Genomic DNA, 20,079 nt, shown 5'->3' on the forward strand with positions numbered 1-20,079 from the left:
GTCTATATCACTTCGCCACACGATTTCAGTTATTTCAGGTCTTTACAGCCTAAAACCACAAAATTACCAAAACCCACAACGACACTGGCCAAACAAATAAACACTGTGTAAACAATAGACAGATTATTTCCATGTTTTTGCCACAAAATAACGTTTTATTATATACGGAAAGCACATACTCTATTTCTCCCACTCTCTCTCCCTTACAGACGCACACACATACAGTTTGCACACACGTTAGCATACGCACTAATGTTGTTAGCGCTGCTCTGACGATTAACAACTTAAAAAGTACACAACAGTTCTCACACGCAAAATAACAACGGCGTGGTCTTGAAGAAAATTAACTTAAAGTTTCACTATTAGTAGAGACACTCACTTTTGAGAGACGCACAGACTTGACAGAGGTAATTCACCAGCTTAATATATCTCCCCCTTTCTCTTGCCGTCTGTCTGCTTGTCTGCCGGTCTGTCTAAACTTTATTATTAACTGCATTAGTTTGCTATCAAACGCCCAAATGTTGTTACTAGGTCTAAAATGACATTTTGGAATTAGTAACGAAGGAATTGGATGAGCTGCGTAAGAAATGAATCCTATTCACAATAGCGTTTTAAGGACAAAAACCGGACGATCGTCTTGAAAAATATCATCTGATCGATGTCTTGAGGTGTGGTAACCATAATATAAGTGGAATAATTGACTTTGGTCCGTTGAATTCTACGAAAATAATGCACACCTGAGGTGTAATGCATCTCCACCTTGGGTGTGCATTATTTTCTAAGAATTAAGCGGCCCGTCGTCAATTATTCCTTACATATAATGTAATATAACATTAATATGATATAATATAATTTTTTATGGTATAGGAATATTATATTAATAGTTTTGGCATTACCGTGGTACATATACAGAAAACATGGTTTTATTTTTTGATACTTTTTTCCCTGAATAATTTCATCAGCTTTGCTGTCAAAGATAAATCACTCTAATAATCATTCACTCAGTCTTCATGTCAGTAAAATGTCTATTTATAGTTCAGGCTCCTCCAGAATCATATTGAATTCATAGACTGTATCTAATCTCTCACTCTGGGCGAAACTTTCTTGAGTTCTATTGTTTTGTTGTGGATATTTTGGGTGTATTTTTGGATCCTAGGGGCCCTGAGGAACTGGCAGGAATTTTATGAAGACAGATGGCTGTTCAGTGTGCGGTTGCCCCTACTTTTCAAACAAATCATGTTGTATAAGAGTCAGATGGCTGTTTCCAGCCTGTCTTATTTCATTCTGCCAAAACCCACCAACGTCTGCTGTGAATGCCCGTTTTCTATTTTTTTTCGTGTGCTATCCCATGACCACTTGGATACTCCCAATGGTCCAGATTTCACTCTCAATTACGTCGGAACAGTTAGTCAACTGCTTCCGTCACGGGTCGTGATTAGTCACAGGTGGGCGGGGAGAATCGACACAGGTGGGCACTTTCCTGATGTCTTTCTGCTGTTGAAGTGAGGTTTAGAGTTGCCTCAATTTCCGGTTGATTACACAAGCACCTAAACGTCAAGAGATCATTTTCCCAAGAGGGATGGTGGGAGCAAGAGAATGAAATTCACATTCTAAACAGAATCATTCTGGTCGTTTACATAATTGAATAATTTCCAATCAGGGTTAAATTAGTGCCACGTACTTCCGCTTTCGAGTGCGGCTTCACTGAAATGCTTTAGCGAAACCAGTCAGATCCTGCTTTGTTTTCTTTTAAAAATGTCGATTTGCCATTTTAGTGGCTTTTGCAAGTCAAGCAGCATTGTTTTTTAATGTTTATGCTTATTATTAGTACACAGTAAAAGACGATTTTTCAATCGAAGAGTACGAAAAGAAAGCCTTTCTACAAACTTTAATGTCTAATTCAATGTGTCAATTGCCATTTCTTTGCAGTTGTTTACAAAGTTTACAAGCAATTTCTGAGTGAAAATTGCTTCTACGATTTTTTTTTTTCAGTGGTTATAAAATTGGTAACATTAGATGACATCTGATCTCTTTTTATTGACAATGCTCTGCAATTGTGAGTGGCTCTTATGAGCTGATTCTTTAATGAGTCATTCAGAAAGACTCACAAGATGCCATTTTGAATCAGTCTGATAAATCTTTATTTAATGAACTCACTGATTCTTATTAGCTGTTTCTTTAACAAATTGTTCAGAAAGACTCACAAGATGCCAGTTTGAATCAGTCTGATGAATCTTTACCTAAATAACTCACTGACTCTAATGAGCTGATTTTTAATGAATCATTCAGAAAGACTTTCAAGATACAAGTTTAAATCTGTCTGATGAATCTTTACCTAATGAACTCACTGACTCTTATGAGCTGTTTCTCTAATGAATCATTTAGAAATATTCACAAGATACCACTTAACTCTCTGACTCATATGAACTGTTTTTCTAATGAATTATTCACAAAAACTCACAAGATGCCAGTTTAAATCAGTTTGATGAATCTTTACCTTAAGAATTCACTGACTCATGAGCTGTTTCTTTAATGTATTGTTTAGAAAGACTCACAAGATGCAAGTTTGAATCAGTCTGATGAATCTTTACCTAATGAACTCGCTGATTTTTTTAACGAGTCGTTCAGAAAGACTCACAAGATGCCAGTTTGAATCATTCTGATGAGTTTTTACCTAATGAACTCACTGACTCTTATGAGCTGTTTCTTTAATGAATCGTTCAGAAAGACTCACAAGATGCCAGTTTAAATGAGTCTGATGATTTTTTTTTACCTAATGAACTCACTGACCCTTATGAGCTGTTTCTTTAATAAATCATTCTAGATTCAGAAAGATTCACAAGATGCCTGTTTGAATCAGTCTGATGAATCTTTACCTATGAGCTCACAGACTTTTATAAGCTGATTCTTTAATGAATCATTCAAGATTCAGAAAGATTCACAAGATGCCAGTTTGAATCAGTCTGATGAATCTTTATCTGAAGAAGTCACTGGCTCTTATGAACTGATCTTTAATGAATCATTCAAGATTCAGAAAGACTCACAAGATGCCAGTTTAAATCAGTCTGATGAATCTTTATCTTAAGAAGTCACTGACTCTTATGAACTGATCTTTAATGAATGATTCAAGATTCAGAAAGACTCACAAGATGTCAGTTTGAATCAGTCTGATAAGTCTTTACCTGTTTAACTCACTGACTCTTATGAGCTGTTTTTTAGTGAATCTGTTCATGAAAATGTGTTAAAGTTATACATATGAGTATTTTACTGGGCCTGTTGCTCTACTAAAAGTCCAAGTAGACTGATGCCACACCTGATATCTATATCCAAGTCCTTCACGTCACAGTCATGACGAGACGTCACCGCTCTCATATTCCTCCAAAACCGACAGTCTTGTCTCAAATCCTCGAAGTCCTGTTTTCCTTGTTTAGCAATTTCAATTATTCATTCGCTTCTTGCTTAAAGGCTCCCACGCACTTTGCGGTGTCAAACGCGGCTTGTAAACGAGCCACATTATACGATCCTCCTTCTTGTTTGATTGGTACAAGCCCGCTTAATAACTTCCCAGAATGCCACAGGCAGGAGGGGATGTGTCACGCCTGTCTCGGGGTAAGCCAAGCACCCAGACTAACGTCTCTGAGTCAAACACTTTCCCTGACAGAAAAATCTTTGGGCCGATGAAAAATGTCACTTCTGTTTGTAGTTTTGCCGTCATGGCTCCATTGGTTTGAATATTTTGTGTGGCGATGACGCGCCACTGCCCCGCACAGCTCTAAATTTGGTCTGGCTGCATGTAATGAACACCCAGGTAAACACTCCTCAGTTTGATTTAAGAAGCGAAAAGAGCATGATTGCATTGATTTCGGATTGTGTGTCTGTTTCTAACTCTGTGGTGTTGATATGTAAGCTAGTTAGTGTGTGTTTGTGGCAAATCAACTATAGATGGTGTTTTCTTTGCTGTTCTGTTGCTCTTGTTCTTGCCAGAAAGCAGTCTGACTCACACACACCAGATGTCTCTGGAGAGAAGACCTTTATCAAAGCGAACAGCCTCCACACACACACACACACACACACACACACACAGAGGCAGGGGTTTCGTGAGATACATTTAGTTGTGTATTAACTAACTCAACAAGGTATACATGCATAATTGTATTTGATTGATGAGACTGAAGTAGAAAATGTATTTGATACATTTGCCTAATTATTTTGAGGAATTATTTCAGTTAATGCACGACTGCAACTTGTGTGCAGCTTGAATAGGGATGAGGGCTATCGCGAATAAATGATTAATTCTGGTTCCAGTAATGACTCAGGAAGAAATATTGGGAGAAAATGCAACTCCTTTGCCACATTGTGAGAGAATTTCATTTAAGCAATTCTTGCAGAAAGTGCAGAAACTTTTTAATGACTTTGTATTGTCTTTTTAGTGGTGGCATAAGTGTAATCCTATAATTGGCCTTCTGTGGAACACAAAATAAGATGTTTTGAAAAATATTTATCCATATAATGAGTATAATGAATGTCAATGGGGTTGTAATTTACGACTCGTAAGAACTCTTACAGTATAAGAATCTTTTGTTTGGAAGTCAGAAATGTCTTTGATTCACAAAAATGAATCCGCTCATGAGAATGATTAATTCCAAAAGTTTTTCCAATAACAAAAAACCCATTCTGAAGAATCCTGTGTTTTCAGGAATCTGGAATGTTTTTGATTCACTAAAAAGAACTTACTCAAAGGAAACATTAGTTTAGTTACGTGTTTGATTTACTAAAAAGAATTGGCTTATTTGAACCATTTGTTCTTGTATCTGTAATACGATTTGATTTGATCTCATGAGATTTATTAATTCTGAAGTCTTGTCTTCAGGAATGTTTTTAGCCACTTAAATGAACTGGTGTATATGAATAATTTGTTCATGAATCTGAAATGTTTTTGATTCACTAAAATTAACTTATAAGAATCATTAGTTTGGTTGATTCACTAAAAATAATTGGTTTATAAGAATAGCTTATTCTGGCATCTGGAATATTTTTGATTCACTAAAAATAAGAGTCATTCATTCTGAAATGGTTTTAAGTTAGTATAGAGAATTGGCCCATAAAAGTCTTGTCTTTAAGCATGTTTTAGTCACTTAAATGGTGTATAAGACTAATTTATTCAGAAATGTATTAATGAATTAATTTACTAAAAGAGCTTACTCATAAAATGCATTAGTTTGGTTATGTGTTTGATTCACTAAAAAGAACTGGCTTAGAAGAATATTTTGTTTTGGTATCTAATATTTTTCGATTTATTGAAAACAACCATCTCATTAGATTTATATTTCTAAAATGTTTTTAAATTAGTATAAATAATTGACTCAAGTCTTGTCTTCAGTAATGTCTTATATACTTAAATAAACTGGTGAATAAGATTCATTCTTTGGTGGTATCTGGAATGTTTTTGAATTATAAGAATCATTAGTTTTGTTCTGTACACATTTGAATCTCATTAGATTCATTCATTTGGAAATGTTTTTTTAATTAGTATAGAGAATTTGCCCATTAAAGTCTTGTCCTCAAGCATGTTTAAGTCATTTAATGAACTGGTGTATACAAATAATTTGTTCAAGAATCTGATATGTCTTTGATTCACTAAAATGAATAAGCTTTTAAGAATAATTTGTTCTGGTATCTGTAACGATGTTTGATTTATTGAAAAGAACCATCGCGTGAGATTCATTCTTTCTGAAATGTTTTTAAATTACTATAAATAATTGACTCATATAACAGTCTTGTCTTCAGGAATGTTTTTAGTCACTTAAATCAACTGATGTATAAGATTAATTTGTTCAGGAATCTGGAATGTTTTTGATTCATAAGAATCATTAATTTGGTTATGTGTTTGATTCCCTAAATATAATTGGCTTACAAAAATAATTTGTTCTGGTATCTGGAATATTTCACTAAAAAGAACCATCTCATGAGATTCATTCATTTTGAGAAGTTTTTAAAATTAGTATGGAGAAAAAAAAAAGTCCTGTCTTCAGAATTGTTTTTATTCTCTTAAATTAACTGACATATAGAAATATTTTTTTGGGAGCATCTGGAATGTTTTCGGTTCACTAAAAAGAACCAACTCATGAGATTCATTCATTCTGAAATGCTTTTAAATTAGTGAAATGAAGTGGTATGTTTCTTTAGAAATGTTTTTAGTTTTCTCAAATGGTGGTTGGGGGCTGCAAGACACTGTTTGCTGTTTATATCATGCTGTAGATACAGTAGATGATTTAGTGTGTTTTACACTCCTGGCTGTGCAAAAAAGAAATCCTACTCATATCCCAGTGGTCCTGCTTGTACTACAGTACATGATTTTCTTGCAGCGTTTAAACTCTAAACCCTGTTTACACACCTGTGATTCAATCTTTCAGACAGCCCGCAGCTTTTTGGAGAGAAGCCATCGGTTCTGCCCAACACAAATCTCGCAGCTTGATCCAAATTCAATTTCAGGAAGTTCCACTGGAATCTTCTCAAGCTTTGTCTCTCCAGCGTGTTCCTTTTTAGAAAGTTTGACAGCCACCCTCACAAGAGCCACCCTCGCGAAAGCCTGCTTAAATTTTCGTCCGTCTTGTTTCTCTGGACAGAACCGAGAGTGAATTGTAAGCACTGAGGGGCATTTAGCATTTCGGCCCGTTCTTCTCCTCCTCTACCTCTCTCATTTCTGCCTGTGATCAGATATCAGAGTTAACAGCCGCCTCTGCTCATCTGTCCAGAATATTTAATGCTCTGTGTAGTGCTTTGCCTTCCACGTCAGATTCTATAACCGAGATTGATGTTTGCTGTAAAATAAAGGGGGTTATATAACAGGAGATGGGCTTTCCTATAATTGCACAGGCGGAGAATGGGTTTCGAGGCCGCCAAGTTCTGTCTGATTCTGTTTGCGTCTTGAATCATAAAACGAGAGCAATGTCTTTCTTGACTACATAGGAAAGTCTTACCAACAGAGGGAGGGGAGATTAGGTCTCTCTTGACGTAAAGTCAATTTCTTTATCTTATGGAGTGTGGGGAGTTTTGTGAGGTTAGTGATCAAAGTCGCCAAGTAAATTGTCTCCTCGAAATGCCATCGATTTTAAATCGAGAGATCATTATTTCTGCAGACTGTAGTGCTTGATAAAACCACTAAACATAAGCAGGCTTCTTTTATGTATAATGAAACAATACAAGTTATGCATTTAAAGAGTTTTGAGACTTATTGTGACTTTTGTTTAGCTGTAACCAAAGCAGAATTCATAGCAACTCGCATCAATTTTGTGAAATACTATTAGAATTCAAAACAGCTCTTTTCTATTTGAATATATATGCAACGCTGAATTTTCAGCATCATTACTCCAGCCTTCAGTGTCTTGAGGAATTCTTTCTAATATGCTGATTTGATGAAATATTTCTTATTACTATCAATGTTGAAAACTTTTCATTTGTATTTATTTATTTATTTATTTATTTTTTGGAAACTTTATTATATACAAAACAACAATATTTGTTTGAAATAGTAATTTGCAACATTATACATGTCTTTATGGACACTTTTGATCCATTCAGTGTTGTCTTGCTAAATAAAACATTTCATTTCTATAAAAATATATTTTACTGGGCCCAAACTGTTGAACTGTAGTGTGTGCACTACAAGATTTTTAATGTTTTTTTAAAGAAATCTCTTCTGCTCACCAAGGCTGCATTTATTAAATTCAAAGTACAGCAAAAACGGTAAAATTGTATTTCTTTTTAATAAATTTGAATTTAAATTTGATCATCATTACTTGAGACTTCAGTGTCACACGATCCTTCAGAAATATATATAAATATGCTGATTTGCTGTTCAAAAACATTTTGTAGTATTTATTTAGTATTTATGTATTTTTGTATTATTGTTATTTTCAATATGGAGTACATGTTTTTCAGGATTGTTTGATTTTTTTTTTTTGAAAAATAAATTATAGAAAACAAAAGGTTTTTATTTCAGATAGATGCTGTTTTTCTGAACTTTTTATTCATCAAAGAAACCTAAAAATTCTACTCTGCTGTTTTCAGCATAATAATCATAATAAATGTTTTGCTGAGCAGCAAATCAGAATATTAAAATGATTTCTGAAGGCTCATGTGACTGGAGTAATGATGCAAAAAAATTACCTTTGAAGTCACAAGAATAAATTTCATTTTAAAATATATTCAAATAGAAAGCAGTTATTTTGAATAGTAAATATATTTCTAATTCTGCTGTAATTTGGATAAAATAATTGCAGGCTTGGTGAGCAGAAGAGATCTCTTTGAAAAAAAAAATCTTACCGTTCAGAAACTTTTGACTAGTATTATGTATACACAATTTTGAGTAAATTACACTTTGACTGGTTACACTTTACAGTACTTTTATGTACAGTATATTCATAAGTGAGAATATAGTTCACATGGAAGATGCTTTTTATACTTTTTGGAGCTTGAACAATGTTTCACACACAAAAGAACCACAGGTTTCGTAATGACAAGTAAATGAAGACAGAAGTTTACTGGTGAAATATTTCCATTCTGCACTTTCTTTCTCAGAGGTTTTGATGATAGACTAGTCAAGATACTGTCTGGAAGGCCTGGGTCATTCTGCTCTAACAATAGATCTGAAACTGATAGACCCACGTGGCACATCAGAGAATATATTTGCCAGTCTTACTAATGAAAATCATAAAGTTCAAATATCCTGAAGTCTTGATGCTCTCTGGAGGTGTATAGCGTTAAATTCTCTTGCTTAAGAACTTGATATTGATGGCTGTTTAATTTGGGGCTTATTAGAAGAAAACACACATGGCTGTTTTGATTTAGATGAAATATTCATTATTTTATCAGGAAAAGATACGGATACAGTCGACTCCCTTCAAAGCAGAGAATCAGACTTCAGCCATATCAGAGCAAACTCTCCAGCAGCCCAATGGAAAACCCCAAACACTGTTCAATCTCAGCCTGATCCACAGAAAAAAAAACCTCATTTTCTAAATATGACTTGTTGTGCGTAGAGGAACCATCTGCCTTCAAGCTGCCTCTCATACAGTGAATATATTTACTCGTATTCCCAGAGAAGAGGCCAGCATCCTTTAGGTGTGTGTGAGATAGATGAGCCCAAGGGAAGTCTGTAGCTATTTTCGCCCATGCTGGATGGTTACGATTGAATTGATGACTTCTCCCAAATGCATTGAATATTTGCTCATAGCCGATATGAAACTCTCAGCTTTAATCAAGATTTTGATTTCATTAACCTGTCGGGATTCAGTCTCGAAACTCTTTTGAGACTTTTTGAATTTGAAAAACAGGGTAAATTTAACATATTTTGTCTTCTGGGAAACATGCAACTGTCTTCTGTAGCCTCTAAAAGGCAGAACTAAATGAAAAAATATGACATTGAGGCAAAATAAGGAAAATGTACACATCTCCATTCTGTTCAAAAGTTCTCACCCCCAGCTCTTAATGCATTGAGTTTCCTCCTTGAGCATCAGTGAGCATTTGAACCTTCTGTAATAGCATATGAGTCCCTCTGTTGTCCTCAGTGTGAAAAGATGGATTTCAAAATCCTACAGTCATTGTTGGAAATTGTTCAAATGCACAAAAATGCTGGAAAACCCTATAATTTATGGGACCTAAAGGAATGAACTGCCCGCTGTTATTAAGAAAAATCTTTCAGGTCTTCAGGTCTGCAGCTATTACAGAAAGTTCAAACACTCACTGATGCTCCAGAAGGGAAAACGATACATCAACAGCTGGGGGTGAAAACGGTTTTGAACGGAATGGAGATGTGTACATTTTTCATATTTTGCCTAAATATCATATTCATTTAGTACTGCCCTTCAAAGGATTTTTTTCTGAAGAACAGCAGGCAGATTAACTGTTAAGAACAAACAAGGGACTCATGAACAACTATCATTAAACAAAAAAACACAGCTGTGGATCATTCATGTAACAACACAGTATTAAGAATCAAGGGGATATAAACTTTTGAACAGGGTCATTTTTATAAATTAACTATTATTTTCTCTTGTGGACTATATGCAAACATATTTAATGTGAAATATCTTATACAGGTCAGTACTAAATAAACAAAAACATGCATTTTGTATGATCCCCTTATTTGGTAAAACAATCTTTCTGAAAGGTTGATGCAAATTTTGGCCTGAACTATATATATAATTTATTGTGATAGATATATATTTGTATATACATATTTATCTACCATAATGAACCATTCCAACTGTCAGTAACATAATTTGAGCGATTTTGTATGGAGTCTCTGATTATGCTGCAGAGATCTCTGCTGTGATGCAAGCCAGCGCATCTGAATATTTGATATTCGGTCCAAACGGAGCTTCTTTGTATGCAAAGGCTGTAAAACTGCTGGTTATGAGCCAAACAATTCTTCCCTCACCTCAAGGCTGCTATTAACAAAACACTCCACTGCAATTTTAAATGGCACGTTCAGAGATGAAACAAGAAAGCTGCATTTAAAGATTCCCTGATGCAGTAAAATGAAAGTTTCTTCATCAAAGGGGCAAAAACAATAAACAAGTGCAAATGTGTTTTCCTTAACTATTAATTGCTTTGAAAAGATTTTTATGCATCTGTATTTCCACTTCTAACCACATAGGCCATAATATGAATTGCAGAATGGAATAAGCTATTTGTGCAATGAAATAATTATTCATCTAAACAGTCGTTTCACTGCATCCAACGCTTCAGACAGGCTGTTTCATCACATCATCGGGTGATCTGGGTTTTGTTAATCTACTTTTTCATGAATACTGTATATGTAGACATTGTACTAACTTATAATACTGCTTTTCGCATACTGTATAGTTGTAATGTATGCATCAGGGACAACATTTGCGCTCATTACTGTGAATGAATGGCTTACGCTTGCACATTAAACTGCATTAAAGAAAGTGTTTAAAAAAGAAAATGTAATGGGAGCAAAAAACAAAGTTTTAAAATACACCAGGCCTGTGTAATTATCTCTATAGTGACCTTGTGTTCCCTTCTGAGTTATTCTGTACGATCTGATCTAAACTGTTCCTGTGGTAAAGCTTTAATCTGGCGTCCGGATCTGTGAGCTTGACAGGAACTAACCAAAAAGAACAGCATGAGTCTAGGAATGTACAAAAGGGTTGTGTGCATAACAATCATACAATTATTTCTGCAGTGCTAGATGTCTAGGCTCACTTTGTAAAGAACATGTTAGTATAATCGGTTAAAAGCATATATATGCTATTAACAGTTTATAAAAAAATCACAATAATCCACAAGTAATGCACAAAACGCCAGTCCATCAGTTAAAGGTTTAGTTCACTTCCATAAAAATTTCATGATAGTTTACTCCTATGTCATCTAAGATGTTTATGTCTTTTCTTTTTTCAGTCGAAAAGAAATTGAGGTTTTTGAGGAAAACATTCCAGGATTTTTCTCCATATGCTGGACTTCAATTAGTAATTTTCTAAAAAAAAAAAAAAAAAAATGTATATACTTTTTTTTCCACAAATGCTTGTCTTGCATTAGCTTGACCTCACGTAAGTTTGTTGGAAAGGTCACACATGATGTAAGTGAAAGTACCGACTTCTTTGCAAGCGTGCAAAGAAAGTCAAATGCCCTTCATAAAAAAGGTCAAATAATGATGTCAGATGATTCTGAAGTTAAATGAGAGGAGTTTGTCGCCCTAACCTTTCCGACCCAGAGTACACAGACAAAGAACTAACCACCTGTGACCTTTCCAATGATATTATGCAATGTGTACGAAAGGTGTAGACACGCATCGCAGAGCTAATTCAAAATGAGCATTTGTAGTTAGAAAGTATAAAATTTTTTTTTTTTTTTTTTTTTTTTTTAATGACAGACCGTTTTACTAGATAAGATGCTTATTCCTCAACTGGGATTGTGTAGAGCCCTTTAAAGCTGCATTGAAACTACACTTTGGACCTTTAACCCGTTGGCCACCATTGAAGCCCACTATATAGAGAAAAATCCTGGAATGTTTTGCTCAAAAACACTATTTTTTTTGTCTGAAGAAAGAAAGACATGAACCTCTTGGATGACATTGGAGTGAGTAAATTATCAGGATTTTTTTTTATTCTGGAAGTGAACTATCCTTTAATGTCTTGTGAAGTGAAAAGCTGCATGTTTGTAAGAAACAAATTCATCATTAAAACGTTTTAACTTTAAACTGTTGCTTCCAGCTAAAATGTGAGTCCTCTAGTCATAATATTGCTTTTTCCAGTGAAAAAAAAAAAGTTGTCACGTCTGAACCAGAAGTGAAATATGATCAATACAGATCAAGCACTGTTTACAAGCAAAAACGGTTTAGTTCTAAACAAATATGTCAGTGGATTTTGACGTGAGAGGACAACAGGGAATGGATTTATTCAGTGGAGGAAGAGTTATTATGGATTATGGACTCATATTTTGTCCAGAAATCGATGGTTTAAAGTTTAAACGCCTCAGTAATGGATTCGTTTCTTACAAACATGCAACTTTTTGCTTCAAAAGACTTTAATCGATGGACTGGAGTGGTGTCGATTACTTGTGAATTATTATGATGTTTTTATCAGCTGTTTGGACTCTCATTCTGATGGCACCCATTCACTGCAGAGGATCCATCTGTGAGCAAGTGATGCTAAATTTCTCCAAATCTGTTCTGATGAAGAAACAAACTCATCTTAGTAAATATTTAGCAAATTTTCATTTTTGGGCGTACTATTTCTTTAAGCAGTGTTGGGGGTAGTGCATTACAAGTGCTCTTTCCAAGTAACTAAAGTAACGCATTACTTTTTAATTGACAAGAACAAGAGTTACTTTTTAAAATAAGTAACGCTAGTTACTCCCCCCCCCCCCATTTATTGATTAAAAGCTCTCCTGTCCCCATGTTGAGAGAAATTGTGAGTAAGATGTTACTTTGATTTAGAATAAATGTGAACATGCATTAATTAATCTCACTCACTAAAAAACAGATACAGATCAAAATGAATAAAACAGTGAAATATGACACAAACCTGCAATAATTAAATATGTTAAATAATACAAATATCCTTTATGTATTCAATCCCATTTTATTAACCAGTGTCTTTGCTGCCAACCATCGATGATCCAGTTCATCCATACTAATAAGCTTACTACCATACTAATGCCTTGTAGTCGCCTTTAGCAGATTAAAGCTGGGCGTTTAATATTGTGTACATTTTGCGACAATCAATATTTTGTTCATTAATGAGTTCTTCTCTTGTTCAATCTCCTGTCTGGTTTCTTCAGGGTTTGATTAATGACAGCAGGATTCAGAATGCATTTATAGTTTGTAATTGTGTTGTAATTTTACACATTTGTGACCCTGGACCACAAAACCAGTCATAAGGGTCAATGTAATTTTTGAAATTGAGATTTATATATCATTTGAAAGCTGAAGAATTAAGCTTTCTATTGATGCCAAGATACAACTATTTAAAAATCTGGAATCTGAAGAGGAAAAAATCTAAATATTCAGAATATTGCCTTTAAAGTTGTCTGAATGAAGTTCTTAGCAATGCATATTACTTATCAAAAATTAGGTTTTGGTATATTTACTGTAGGAAATTTACAAAATATCTTAATGGAGCATGATCTTTACTTAATATCTTAATGATTTTTTCCATAAAACAAAAATCAATAATTTTGACCCATATACAATGTATTTTTGGCTATTGCTACAAATTTACCCATGCTACTGCTTTTGTGACAACATTAAGCTAGATAATGTAGGGCAGGTCTTGATTTCGTCCATCATAATTCTGCTTTGTTAACCTGTGTTGACTATTATTATATTGCTGTCTGGAATACTTGATTTTATTAGTCAGTCTCGTCTGTTAAAAATTGACCTATTTTTTATTTCATGTTGACTTTGAGTAAAAGCGTTGCTGTTTATTCTAGCATTTCATGCAGGTTTCCTTGAAGTGCAATGATTTTATCAGCTGTAGCGTGTGTTGATCCACCGTGGATGCTGTCGCCGCTATCAGTTCATGAACTCAACCAGCCGTGCTGCTTTTGCCTGGTATAACTTTCTGGAAATAGATACAGTGAACCGAAAAAAAGTACACAGTATCTGAATGTCATTTCATTAGATATAACACACCAGAATGGCATCTGCAGACTAAATTCTACATCTTCACTGACTTCATTTTTGCTCAATGATTTTTAATCAACTGGTGTTTTGATGATTATTCTTCTCATTCTGTTTGATTTTCTGCACTAGATCTCTAGTCTTAAATTTCAAAACCTAGCAAATATCTCTGACATTTGAACATTTTAAGTTTCTGTGGATGTTTGTACTACATTGACTGGAAGCTGAGCTCTTGAGGGGTACTTTTTCAGCATTGTGGTTGTTTTTGTGGTTTTATGTGGAGTGATATGTGTTTCTAAGGATAAACCGTGTTTTCAGAAAAGCTCAGGGCAGATATCCTCCGGCTCTCAGCATGGCCGGATCTCAGAAGCGGTGCAGGAGTCTGGAGTTGTGTGTCTTCCAGCAGAACAGCAGGAGGAGAGAGCTTTATCCTGTCTCCTAAACGGATGGCTGTTGTAGGAAGAGAGAGAGAGAGATATCTCCTCCATTACGCACGTAATGAGGCATTAAACACTCTTTAACATCTTTATCAGGACTTTGTCTCAGACGGCCTCGTGGACTGATGCTGTTTCAGCAGTTTGTACGAGCAGTCCAGCTTTAGGAATGTGGACAAATTAAAGGGGCTGTATTAGTGGAAAGAGTTTTCATACTTTTTTATTTTTATTTTTCATTCATGCATTCCTGCATTAATTCATTCATATTTAAAATTATTATATAAGTAAATTTATAAATGAATATGAACAAAAATACATTAAAAATAAATACACACTGTTTTAAAAATTAAATTAAATAAATTAAATAAATCATTTTTAATTAAATTAAAATAAATTTTAAATACATGCATGCAATTAAATACATAAATGTAACTTTAATAATGAATAATTCATTATTTATAATAATAATTTAAATTGTTAATAATAAATAATATATATATTTTAATTGAATTTTAAAGTATTCATTTTTTAATTTACTTATTTATTTACTGTGTGTGTGTGCACACACATACACACTACCTGTCAAAAGTTTTTAAATAGTAAGGTTTTTGTTTTTTTGTTAAGAAATCTGCATTTATTTCATCTAAAGTACAGCAAAAGCAGTAATATTGTGAAATATTTAATCTATTTAAAATACTTTCTATTTTAATGTATTTTGTAATTTATTCCTGTGATCAAATCTAAATTTTCAGCATCATTACTCCAGTCTTCAGTGTCACATGAGCCTTCAGAAACCATTCTAACCTGCTAATTTGCTGTTCAAGAAACATTTATTATTATATTGTCAATATTTAAAACAGTTGGTGAGCAGAAGAGACTTCTATAAAAAATTGTTCATTAGTCATCTTAATTCATTTATATTAGGGATGCACGATATGAAATTTTTTTACCGATAGCCGATAATTAAGTCCTTCTTGTGGCCGATACCGATACGTTCATATTTTTATATGATAATTTTGTGCACCCAGGAGAATACAAAATCTGAGATAAACTAATGAAATGTATATTACTGTATATATCTGGGTCTAACAATCATAGCAAACATCAGTCCTGACTCTTCAAAAATGTTTTTATTTTTTTTGTAAGGCACCACAATTCTAAATAAATAAAATGCTTCGACATTTGTCAACCTGGAAAAAATGAAAAGTGCATCGTGGAGTAACGTCAGATGTCCAAATGTCCGTTAAAGCTTCTTATTGATCATATTATGAATGTGTGCAGCAACTAAATCGTACAAGGCGGGGAATAAAACATCAGAATCAAGATAAAAACATCAACTTTTCAGAATGCCGCAAGCCCAACGCAGGTCATATGACATGAACCAACCAATCAACTTAATCCTTTCCCTTCATAACATTAAAAGCACTGCCAAGGTGGAGAAACAGCTTATCATAGCTGTACAGGAATAACCATTTTTAAATAAATTTAATAACAGAGCTACTGCAAGCGATTTTTAATGCTGAAAATCCATTTATCCTTTGCTGAAACTTCCACGTCTTTATGAAGAGCGCAGGTCATGGTTGCTTAGCAACGGCAGACGCCACAGCAGAGCAGGCTACAGAGCGGTTTGGAAAGAAAGAGAAAGCGGCGCGTCTAGCGTTTTCCACGCGTTTTTAGGCGCGACATGTGAACGGCCCCTAAAACAGATTCACCGCGATGACGACCTCTGAAGTGAGATTTGTTGTGTTAAAACTTGACGGCTTTTTACCTCCTCTCAGAATCCTTGCTAAACATGTGTTGCAAATAGCAATAGCATCGTCCACCTCTGCCACCGCGAAAAACTTCCAGACCGGCGAAGGCGATGATGACAACACAGATGATGACGTATTACACGTGACAAAGTCAGAGAGTCACTGCAGTTTACAGTTCACTTGCACTCGGAAAGCAGATGAATCTCAGATAAACCAGACTGATTGATTGATTTACCAGCAAGAGTACTTTATCGGATCTGATTTCATTTATTTATCGGAGCAATAAAAATGACGGAATTTTTACCCATATCGGTCGATAATTTATCTGTCCGATAAATATCGTGCATCCCTAATTTATATATATCATATTTTGTATGCATTTGTATATGAGTAGTATCTCGGTGTGTGTGTTGCATGTGGGTGAACAGCTGCTCACATGCGGTGCGCATGCTGATAATCAGCACTTTCTAACGAGCCAATTCATCTCTCGTTAACATTTGTTATGACCTGCAGGAGTTCCCACGCGGAGAGTTCTCGCTCTCCCTTGATTTTCAGGCTGTGCAAAACTCTCGCTTCCCCAGATCTGCGATGTAGCCACTGGGCTGTTATCGTACTGGTCAGGCAGTGTTACAATTGGGAAGAGACGCGTGTGAAAAAGGTGCTTGTTAGTGAACAGATGGAGCAGCTTTTCAAAGGTTTTCTCACTCCCCCCACTCACTGTAAAAGCCCTGGAAGCTTCCTGACCCCTGCAGATGGGATTCAGCGACGCTGACAGGTGCATCCATCCTGCGTCTTGGGTCCAGGTCTGTATACTTCTTCACCTGCCAGATCTCAACACCACTTAGAGCGGTTTATCGTGAGGCCAAGCTCAAAAGGGCAAGTATTTGACGTGCTTGTGTATGTGGGATGAAGCTCTTACACTAGCAGATGTCCACAGCAGACCCACAATCTAAACTGCTAAGCTGTAATGGACGACGACACAGTGTGGGGCCGTATAATGACTGTCGTCCTGCTGGAGACAAAAACACTCACCCAGAACCACAGGCATATGCAATTGCATGACCTTGGGCATGTTGGAAATGGTTTACTGCCTCTTATTTTTGGAAGTAGTTTTAGTTTGCATACTGCATTTTCTGTATGCGTTTTCCAAAATATGAAGTATGCAGAGCACACTACACTAGGTATTGTGTCCCCCAATGCAGTGCTCTCAACTTGACCCTCTATTTTTTGTATTATTTGATCAGATTGTCACACAAAACTGTTCATGCGAAACAATACGAGTGCAGTTATGCTATTAACATTTCATTGAAATCATTATAATTGCAAATTAATATCTTTATCAGGACTTTGTCTCTGGCGGCCTCGCGGCCTGATGATGTTTCAGCGGTTTGTAAAAGCAGTCCAGCTTTTTTTTGAAGCGTATAAGAGTTTGAAACACACAGAGATACTACTCATATACAAAATTAGAATTCCGCGGAAAAGTTCATTTAGTTCAGCTCAATTCAATGCACACAGACTAAAGTAGTTTAAGTCTTTGGTTCTTTTAATTGTGATGATTTGCCTCACATTTAACAAAAACCCACCAATTTACTATCTCAGCAAATTAGAATATGGTGACATGTCTATCAGTTAATCAACTCAAAAAACCTTCAAAGTTTTCCTGAGTCTTCAAAATGGTCTCTCAGTTTGGTTCACTAGGCTACACAATCATGGGAAAGACTGCTGATCTGACAGTTGTCCAAAAGACAATCATTGACACCCTTCACAAGGAGGGTAAGCCAGAAACATTCATTGCCAAAGAAGCTGTTCACAGAGTGCTATATCCAAGCATACAGTATTTACAGAAAGTTGAGTGGAAGGTAAAAGTGTTGAAGGAAAAAGATGCACAACAAACTGAGAGAACCGCAGCCTTGAGAGGCTTGTCAAGCAAAATCGATTCAAGAATTTGGGTGAACTTCACAAGGAATGAACTGAGGCTGGGGTCAAGACATCAAGAGCCACCACACAGACGTATCAAGGAATTTGGCTACAGTTGTTGTATTCCTCTTGTTAAGCCACTCCTGAACCACAGACAACGTCAGAGGCGTCTTACCTGGGCTGTGGACTGTTGCCCAGTGGTCCAAAGTCCTCTTTTCAGATGAGAGCAAGTTTTGTATTTCATTTGGAAACCAAGGTCCTAGAGTCTGGAGGAAGGGTGGAGACGCTCATAGTCCAAGTTGCTTGAAGTCCAGTGTTAAGTTTCCACAGTCTGTAATGATTTGGGGTGCAATGTCATCTGCTGGTGTTGGTCCACTGTGTTTTTTGAAAACCAAAGTCACTGCATCCGTTTACCAAGAAATTTTAGAGCACTTCATGCTTTCTTCTGCTGGCCAGCTTTTTAAAGATGCTGATTTCATTTTGCAGCAGGATATGGCACCTGCCCACACTGCCAAGGCACCAGAAGTTGGTTAAATGACCATGGTGTTGGTGTGCCTGACTGGCCAGCAAACTTACCAGATTCTCTATGGGGTATTGTCAAGAGGAAAATGAGAAACAAGAGACCAAAAAATGCAGATGAGCTGAAGGCCACTGTCAAAGAAACCTGGGATTCCATCAGGGATGGAAATTAACTTTTTTGTCCACCGGCCAGTGTGACTGGTGGATTTCAAAATCTACCAGCCACTAAATGTTTTTACCAGCCACTTTGTTTTTAACCGACAATGTGTAGCTGCATGTAAAGATTAATACTACAAGATCTACTATACTTGAGCAGTTTATTTAATTGCAAGTCTCAATAAAATACTGACATTTTCACCAAATTTTTCTATCATGATACAGAGCTATCTTCACAACTACACAACTTATAGCCCACATACTATAACAGCCTAGATATTTTATGTAGCCTAATTTGCGCGCATTGGGGAGTCGCTCTCTAAACGCAGGGTATTAAAGTTGCTTTTGAATGCGTGTGCGCGTTTTACTTTTGGTTTCGTTTTTACTATAGCGCGAAACTCTCGGTGGCGTAGAGCGTGCATTCTAAAATACAAGAGATTTCCACAGAGTTCCACTCACACAGGGGCGTAATTTCCACTGGGGACACACTTTTCAAAATCCCGTTGGTGTCCACCCAAATGGTTTTGTTACTTAACAAAACAAGTAACAAAACCATTTGGGTGGACACCAACGGGATTTTGAAAAGCATGTCCTCAGTGGAAATTACGCCCCTGTGTGAGTGGAACTCTGCCGCCGAGTTATCATCTGATGAGAATGAATGCCGCGTTGTACAGTATATTGAGAAAGACGCGCCATGAATTGCATCTGACAGAATGTGCGCTTTAGCACAAAATACAATATATTTCTTCAAAAGCAGATTGTAAAGATTTTTTAACAGACCTCTTAACGCCTGTGATGTATCGCCACATTTTTTTGAAGGTGTGCCTCCGCTAAAAGTGTCCGCCGTCTTCTTCTTCTTCTTCGTGTATTTTAACGGCAGTTCGCAACCAACGTTAAGGTGCATTACTGCCTCACGCCGTCCGGTTGAAGTATGTTATTTTTATTTACCCGCCACGGTGGCCGGTGGGTGAAGCGAGTTTACCCGCCACAACACAACAATCACCCGCATTTGGCTGGTGGCGGGTGCTAATTTCCATCCCTGGATTCCATACCACCTCAGCAGTGCCACAGACTGATCACCTCCACGCCACTCCGAATTGAGGCAGTAATTAAAGCAAAAGGAGCCTCTACCAAGTATTGAGTACATATATAG

At 36.0% G+C, this 20,079-nt stretch overlaps 1 protein-coding gene across 1 annotated transcript in view; it reads left to right on the forward strand.

Annotated features, from left to right (window-relative positions):
• Positions 1-17,106, forward strand: part of trappc9 (trafficking protein particle complex subunit 9) — an 83,527-nt gene extending 66,421 nt beyond the window's left edge. Inside the window, exons 11-13 of the mRNA XM_073821481.1 lie at positions 3,432-3,609; positions 14,468-14,604; positions 16,848-17,106. Of these exons, the coding sequence (XP_073677582.1) occupies positions 3,432-3,609; positions 14,468-14,604; positions 16,848-17,106 (574 nt within the window). The remainder of the gene's footprint in view (positions 1-3,431; positions 3,610-14,467; positions 14,605-16,847) is intronic.
• Positions 17,107-20,079: the final 2,973 nt, after the last annotated feature.

The sequence above is a fragment of the Garra rufa genome, chromosome 17 (assembly GCF_049309525.1).
Source record: "Garra rufa chromosome 17, GarRuf1.0, whole genome shotgun sequence".
In the NCBI taxonomy this organism is placed as follows: domain Eukaryota; kingdom Metazoa; phylum Chordata; class Actinopteri; order Cypriniformes; family Cyprinidae; genus Garra; species Garra rufa.